The 8,589-nt window shown below is 39.3% G+C and overlaps 1 protein-coding gene across 2 annotated transcripts in view; it reads left to right on the forward strand.

The window, feature by feature from the left end:
- Positions 1-8,589, forward strand: part of TRPC3 (transient receptor potential cation channel, subfamily C, member 3) — a 71,925-nt gene that overhangs the window by 23,186 nt on the left and 40,150 nt on the right. For both annotated transcript variants that reach the window (XM_010860285.1, XM_010860284.1), the window contains exon 3: positions 4,590-4,778. In XM_010860285.1, the coding sequence (XP_010858587.1) occupies positions 4,590-4,778 (189 nt within the window). The remainder of the gene's footprint in view (positions 1-4,589; positions 4,779-8,589) is intronic.

The following is an 8,589-nucleotide window of genomic DNA, read 5'->3' on the forward strand; positions in this document are numbered from 1 at the left end:
AAAATCTCATGGTTCCTTTTTCCTGAATTATATGGAAGGTGTTTGTGTAGTGTAACCATATAAGAGGCAAGATACAGACAGGTCTTTGTAAGTTATGATCTCAAAGGACTACAGGTCTCTCTCTCCTGACTAAATGTACCTTTTCATTCCCATATTCACTTGTCCTTGTTATTCTTTTCTTATTTTTTATCCTTTACTTTTCTTATCTGTCTGCTTTTCATCACTTTGCCTTCTCATCCCACACTCATGTCCATCTGTCAGGACTTTAGACAGAAAAAATAGTGCTTTCACAGCACTGACCCAGAGACTGCCTCCCTTGAAAGTGCAGAAAGTGAAGCTTCTTTCTAAGTCAGGGTCACTTAATCTGCCCTATTCCATGGTGTTCATTATATTCTTTCCGTAAAGACTTTGAACTTAAAGTACTAGCCTTGAGAAAAAGACATGATTTTTTTTCCATTTCAAATGCATATGAGTATTCATCTTATCAGTGGCCTGTAAGACCCAGTATCTCATCCCTCAGACTGCCGTCACTTAGGTGCTTCAGAGAAGGTTCTCAGCCATCGTGCAGTCTTCAAAGGTCCTTGAAGAGTACAGGCAGCATGGTGCCAAAAACATATGAAGCTCATTATCCCAAGTTTGGACATTCTAGGATATAGATTTAGATAGATGAATGGAGGACAGCTTGGTGACAGGTTATTAAAGAAGTATTTTCAATGTGCAAATGCTGTCTGAAGCTATTCTGAGAAACAGAGTATTGGAGAGGCTGAGCTCCATGTTTCATCTTCCAAATGTCAGTGGCTAGGAAGCTAGCCATTTATTAAGCTGAAATTTCCTAATTCTGAATCAATGATGCACTTAAAAAAAGGCATTGTGCTTTCCCTGTGCCTCAGATTTTCCTTTTGTAAAGTAGAAAAACAATTTCAAGTTATCACAGTAGGACAGTACTACTACTACTACTAAGTCACTTCAGTCATGTCCAACTCTGTGTGACCCCATAGACAGCAGCCCACCCAGTTCCTCCGTCCCTGGGATTCTCCAGGCAAGAACACTGGAGTGGGTTGCCATTTCCTTCTCCAATGCATGAAAGTGAAAAGTGAAAGTGAAGTCGCTCAGTCATGTCCGACTCTCAGCGACCCCATAGACTGCAGCCTTCCAGGCTCCTCCGTCCATGGGATTTTAAGGAAGAGGAAAATAAATGTAGTCCAAAAGCAAGGTAGCATTTGATAGCAGGAAAATACTCTAGGAATCATCCACCTATACAGACCTCTCATTTTACAAGTGAGAAAACAAAGACAATAGCCAACATACCATCTGCTAAGCCTAGATTTGGGTGCCTTGAGTCCCAGTTCTAGCTCTTCTATGTAACATGCTATACCTGGTAACATAGAAGCAATTCTGTAGTTGATGTGTACCAAGCACACTCAAAGCATTTAATCCTCATAGCAGCAATAATTTGCTGTGTGGTGTTAAGTTGCCCAGTTATGTCTGACTCTTTGTGACCCCTTTGACTGTAGCCCGCCAGGCTCCTCTCTTCGTGGGATTTCCTAGGCAAGAATACTGGAATGGGTTGCTCTGCCCTGCTCTAGTGGATCTTCCCAACCCAGGGATTGAACCCAGGTCTCCCACACTGCAGGCAGAGTCTTTACCTGAGCCAGTAGGGAAGCCCAACAGCAATAATAGATAGGCTTATTCTCATCAGAGAGTTCTCACCTTCTGTAAGGTCACACAGCTAGGAGGTGGTAGAAGTGAAATGAAGGAAGTGAAGTGAAGTTGCTCAGTTGTGTCCGACTCTTTGCAACCCCATGGACTGTAGCCTACCAGGCTTCTCCATCCATGGGATTCTCCAGGCAAGAATACTGGAGTGGGTTGCCATTTCCTTCTCCAGGAGATCTTCCCGACCCAGGGATTGAGCCCGGGTCTCCCGCATCGTAGGCAGATGCTCTAGCATCTGAGCCACCAGGGAAGTCAGGAAGTGGTAGAACCAGTATGCAAATCCAGGAAGTCTGGTTTCAGATTTATCCTTTTAACCACTACACTGTCCTGCCTCTTTTATTATTAGGGAAAGGATCTGACAGGAGCAAACCTGCTTAGAGTTGAATTTCAGTTTTCTTGTTAAGAATAAAAAGGGATTAAACCATGAACGTTAAAAACCTGCTGAAACCTGTAGACAGGTTGTGACGAGGCCCAGGCTTCACTGTTCTTCCTCTGGCTTGAGCAGGCCTTCCGGGTTTTGAGTTTCTGCTCTGTAAAGTGGGCTGCAGACCCATCTGGTAAATTTGTGGAGGACCATGGTAATGGAAAAGTCACACAATAAAGATACTCAGGCAAAACTAAATTTAGAGAAAATCATTAGAAAATTTGGACCAGACGAAAGGTCTAAGTTGTGAAGTAGTGAGAGACAGGACCTCATGGTAGAACTGACAGAGTCAGCTGCCAGAGTTCCCTGGGAGCTCTGCATATATTGGCGAAATGGCATTCTGTAAGCCCAATAGAAGAAATCGCCATTACCTCCAGCTCTGATTATTTTCTGTATTTGGATAGCAGACTTCTTCCAGGAGGAAATGATTAAATTGTTACGAAAACAGTGTTATTGTTGCAACTTGCTACTTGTTTTTTGCTTCCTGACTGATCTTTTAGTGGATATGAAAAAAGCACAAAGCTTTCTATAATATCAGATAATTTACAGGTTATAATTTTAAAGATAATGAGTTATTATTTGGGTATTACTGCAGAAGTGGTTTCTATGTTTTATTCCAGAAGAGAAAAAAGTTTTTTTTTACTTCTGATCAATGGGGAATTGTCCATCCTGTGTCGTATCAAATCTTATAGAACAGTCTGAACTGCCGAGTAACAGGAGGAAATTTCATTTAAAAAATGTACTAAAAGGGGAGCTTTATATGGAAACAGACATGGATTTAATACTTCTTCTGGATGCTATAATAAAATAACTGACACTCTGCATAGAAACCAGAGATTGAACATTTTATTAATTTTATCAGTTGCATGGTACCAAACTTGAATGGAAACCAAAGACTGAAGTTTTTATTCATTTTATTTGTTCCCTTTTGAGGGGAAAAGGATTAACTGCAACTCTTCTTTATCTGAGTTTCTGATATCTGAAATGGAAACTATTCTAGTCTGTGTAGCCTTTAAACAGTCTTTCCTTTTCTTGTTTATTTTAGTTGGTGCGGTGATTTTTGCGCATCAAATCAAGTTAATTATTTAAGGGGAAAAATGGAAATTTTTCATGTTGTATGAAGATGATTTAAATATTTAAAGTATGATATTAGGAAACCTAGAAATTCTGCCATCCTAAATATTACCCAGTTATTAGACATGTACAGTATGTCAGGACATGTTGAAATGAGGAATTATATTTTCCTCATGTGTACCAAACTAGATTATCATCTGATTCATTTTCCTGATTTTAGTGAAAGTTGTAGAAGTGGAGCTGGGGGTTGCAGAAGTTAGGCATTTTCCTGAGAGATGGTCATTAACACCTGGATTGGAACCAATGGGCTGGAAATAGAGCTCCATTCAGAAGGTAGCAAGGAATTCTGACAAATGCCTTCTACCAGTCCATGGCACTATATAAATATGCTAATGAAATTAAAGATTCACAGATTATTTTTAGCAAGGTGTTAGTTCCAGTGGCCTGAAAAATTTTCTCTCAGGTATTGATATTCTGCAACCCTTGAGAATTCAATTATATATAATCTGACATTTCTCTCCTTCTAGTTCTACAGGACATGATAATGTGCCCTTCAGACAACAAGAAAAAAATACCCTCTGTGTTGGCACCTACCCTCCTCTTTGCTTTCACTGTAAACCATCATCCTCAATCACAACTGTATGTCAGAAACGCTGGGAGAGTGTGTTAACACATTGCTGCCCCTCATCATCAGTTTCTAATTAGGATGTCTTGGGTGGGGTCTGAGAATTTATGTTTCTAAAGGAAATGGCAACCCACTCCAGTGTTCTTGCCTGGAGAATCCCAGGGACGGGGGAGCCTGGTGGGCTGCTGTCTGTGGGGTCGCACAGAGTCGGACACGACTGAAGCGACTTAGCAGCAGCAGCAACACATGTCCAGGTGCTACTGAGGCTGCTGGCCTGAGGACTACAGTTTGAAAAGCGCTGTCTCCAATAAGGCAATGGATAGTAAACCAGACAGGTTATTTTCATGTATAGTCAGTTTTCTATGTCAGATTGCCACTTAAGGAATTTTCGTCTTAGAAATGGCTTTGTTTTGGCTTTAAGAAAACTACTGTTTATCTGTACAAGAGAGACATAACTCTCTTTGATACTTTGGCCTTTCAGCATTAAGCATTTAACCACTATTTCTTAATGAAAACCAGTCACTTGCTTGCACACCATTTTCAGAACTGTCTTATATGTATTAGGTCCTGGCTAAGGAGGGAGGTGGAAGCAAATCCAGCTGGTATCTAACTCAACAAACCTTGCATTTACCAGGGGGCTAAAACTTCCTGCCCAGAGTTAGATAGACTTTTTCTAATTTACAAAACCCCTGAACACTTTCCACTGAACTACAGCACATTCTCTGCATTAAACTCTAACCCTCTTGTTCTTAGAATGACTATCGGAAGCTCTCCATGCAATGCAAAGACTTCGTGGTGGGTGTGCTGGATCTTTGCAGAGACTCAGAAGAGGTAGAAGCCATTCTGAATGGAGACCTGGAATCGGCAGATCCTCTGGAGATGCACAGGCATAAAGCTTCCCTGAGTCGGGTCAAACTTGCCATCAAGTATGAAGTCAAAAAGGTGAGTGGCCTACTTTCATCCAGCTCCATATTGGAATCAACATGTAATATCAACTATGCCATAATCCTAGGAGAGGTTTTTAAATAATAAAAATAGATGTTATTGACAAAAAGATGTTTTTCCTTTATGAAATAGATTAAATGGTATCATGGTGAAGTTGTGAGTCAAGTACCCAGCTCCAATCTTTTCCACTTTTTATCCATTGTCAGATCTTGGATAAATCATAAAACTTCTTTACATTTCATTTTCCTCATATAAAAGGAGAATAATACCGCTTACCTGTATCAGGGTTTTGGTGGGATTTCAGTGGATTAAGATACACAAAAGAACTTTGTAAACTGCTCATAGCAATGTGGTTGATGATAATAAAATCTGTTACTTGTATACATTTTTGTAAGGCACTGTTGCATATGTTCTAGTGTTAACCTTGTGACAAGCCTTTGTAATTATCCATCTCATCTATAAAATAAGTGTTTGATGATGAGACTTCTATTCTATAAGGGCATTGAGGTTCACCAGACTTAAATGACATGTCTAAGATCATACAGCTATGGAATTCTATGCAGTTGCCAAAAAAATAAAAATTATGCTTACTTTTTTACTCTGGATATTGCAGATAGAACTGTTACATGTATGTATTTGCTACTTGTGTGGGGCTTTAAATAATTCATATCAATTATAGTTATATTGTTCCACTTATAATAAAAATCTCAGCTATTCAGAATCTAATCATTTATGCATATTTTACCTAACTTGAATTTTTATACTTTAAATCATGAAAAAGTAAGCTATTGTCAGGAGCAGATCTGGTTTCATGAACTGGTCAATCTGTGTATAGTGGAATCTTCTCTTGTTCCTGCAGTGTGGTGTGGTGTTTAAGAGGGCAGACCCTGGAGCTAACTTGAAAGAGTTCAAGTCCTGACTTGTCTTCTCTGTGTGACAGGACAAACCTCTTGATCAATCTAAACCTCATTCTGCTTATTGGTAGTGGAGACAAGTACTATTTCAGTTATTTTAAGGATTACGTGAGCTAATACAAGTAAAGTAATTAGCACAGACATAGTGTTAATACCTGGTGATAGTTCAGTAATTATTAGCTAATAACATTTCTGCATTTGAAAATTCATTCTCAGAATGATGACTCTTGAGACTTTCCTGATGGTGCAGTGGCTAAAACTTTGTGCTCCCAATTCAGGGGACCCAAGTTCAATCCCTCGTTGTTGAACTAAATCCACAACTAAAACCTGTCACAGTCAAAATAAATAAATAAGAATGATGATGCTTAAGTTCAGTTCTTAGTCATCAAAGACATTTCATGTTTATTGTGCTGGTTTGGTCCTTAGTGGTAGGTTATAGCCAATTTAAACAGAAAAGAATTGAGTGAGAAATATTAGCAGGCTCACAGAATCTTTGAGAAGTGGAAGAGCAAGATTATCTAAGCTGTGCTTGCAGAAACCTTGCCCAGAGCCAGGCCCTGAACTGACCTGGTAAGGAGGTTTCTCTGACCCAAACAGAACAATTCTGCCTCTGCTGCAGAGGGTCAGCTTCCTACCAACAGAAAGGACTTCCTGAGTCCTGCCTCTTGTAAAAGGCTCCTTCCAAATCAGAGGTATGCACACATGCCTCTGACCAGGGGAACCTAGGGCAATGTTTGCACCCTAGCAGCAGGTGAGCATGGGGGAATCTGTGTGTGTGTGTGTGTGTGTGTGTGTGTGTGTGTGTACACACAGTTCTACCACAATGTAGAGAACTTCCACATTGTGGTGTTCACAAAATTATAGTCAGCAATTAATGACAGATCTCCCCTCTACTTAATAAGAAGTGAAATGTGAAGATTCTCATTAAATTTTGGTGTAAAATAACTTTTCAAGAAGTTGTCAGTAAGAAGGTAATTGAATTGGCTCCACTGGCCCCTCTCAGAGCAAGCATGCTAGTTGACATTTTGCTGTACTGGAAGAAAAAGATAGCTTTGAACAAGATTGATATTAAACTGTTTTTAGAAAACTAGACATTTATTCACAGACCTTACAACAGGCATCTCTTGCCTTTAGCTCCTGAGAGGAGAGAATTGATTTCAGTTGTCACTGGTTCTTTGTCATTGCTTTCAAAGTGTCATATTAGCAGAGACAGCTCATCTACAGTTGTGCTTCTGTTAACCAAACTGTCTTCCAGAGTGAATGTCTTCTTGCATGTTAATTTTAAATGAATTGATGTGTAGGGTTACAATGTATGAGGTGTCAGTTAATGATAAATTTCCTGTCAGTTAGCCACCAGAAAACAACAGCAAAATGTATCTGGAACTGAAAGGAGATTTAGGACTTTGCACATACTTCTGGTTTTGTCTATTTTATGCTATAAAATGAGTATTAGTTAAAATCTTTTATTTGGAATCTTCACCCAATAAATGTATATAAGAACTTTATTCTGGAATGCCCCACAAAGCCCCAGATCCTCTTTCTTTCTCTCCAAAGATTCCTTCATTCTTCACTCAACACTCACCTATCTCCATCTGGCAAGGACCAAAAATACTTCCACCCACTTCTGCTACTTCCTTTTCCCATCATCTCCTTTCTAGTCCCCTAGTAAAATAACATCTTGGGTTGTAATATTCATGAACTCCACAGACTATGGCACCGAAATTAAGCATAGCTACATGCATGGCATTGGGATTTCAAAATACTGTGTTGTGAAATTTTTCCCCTTGGAATTTAATAAGCATATTTATTCAAATCAGTCCATAATTCCACCAAGGAAACCAGTTTTATATAATGCTAAATTATTTAGATCCCCTAAGAAACTCAAGATGTCTCTTCTACCATCTTTCTAATATCTGCTTCCAATTGTGATTCTGGGTCTATTGAGTTCTTTCTAAGCTCAGAGTTCCCAGGGCTTAGGTCTTCCCTAGGAATCACTATGAGTTCACCCCAGGCCTTAGAGGCTCAATGACAGTTAATCAAGAAAATGAAAACACAAAAGATCTGAATTGAAGTCTGAACATGAGTTTAACGTTTATGTGAGAAAAGATTTTTTCAGTATAAAAGCAGTAGAAAAAATAGAAAACAAAAATATAAGTTATTTGACCATATGTAACTTAAAACCTCTATACATCAAAAAGATCATAAAAAAGGTAAAGGGCAAACTAGGAAAATTTTTTTCTATACTATAACTTAGAGGATTGATATTCTTTTTTGTTTGTTTGTTTTTAAACAGGTCATTCCTTTCCCTTTAAAAAAATTGTTTATTTATTTTTGGCCACACTGGGTCTTCATTGCTGCATGTAGGCTTTCTCTAGTTGCCACAAGCAGGGGCTGCTCTCTAGTTGCGGTGCTCGGGGCTCCCTTTTTGCAGAGCATCAGCTCTGGAATGTGTGGTTCAGTAGTTGTGGCATGTGGGCTCTGAGGCATGGGGGATCTTCCCAGACCTGGGACTGAACTCATGTCCTCTGCATTGGCAGGCAGATTCTTAACCAGTGGACCACCAGGGAAATCCTGGGAATGATACTCTTAATAACCAAAGTGCACAAACAAATTCATAGGGAAAATTTCCAGAGGTCTATAGAAAAATAAGCAAAAAGCTTCTATAGGTAGGTAATTCACAGAAAAGAAAATTCAAATTGCTAACAAATGTATTTAAAAATTTCTTTTTTTTTTTTTTCAAACCCTCTAGTAATATGAGATGCATCAGTTCAGTTCAGTTCAGTTGCTCAGTCGTGTCTGACTCTGCGATCCCATGAATTGCAGCACGCCAGGCCTCCCTGTCCATCATCAACTCCCGGAGTTCACTCAAACTCACTTCCATTGAGTCAGTGATG

The sequence above is a fragment of the Bison bison genome, unplaced genomic scaffold (genome assembly GCF_000754665.1).
Source record: "Bison bison bison isolate TAMUID 2011002044 unplaced genomic scaffold, Bison_UMD1.0 scf7180017864465, whole genome shotgun sequence".
Taxonomy (NCBI): Eukaryota; Metazoa; Chordata; class Mammalia; order Artiodactyla; family Bovidae; genus Bison; species Bison bison.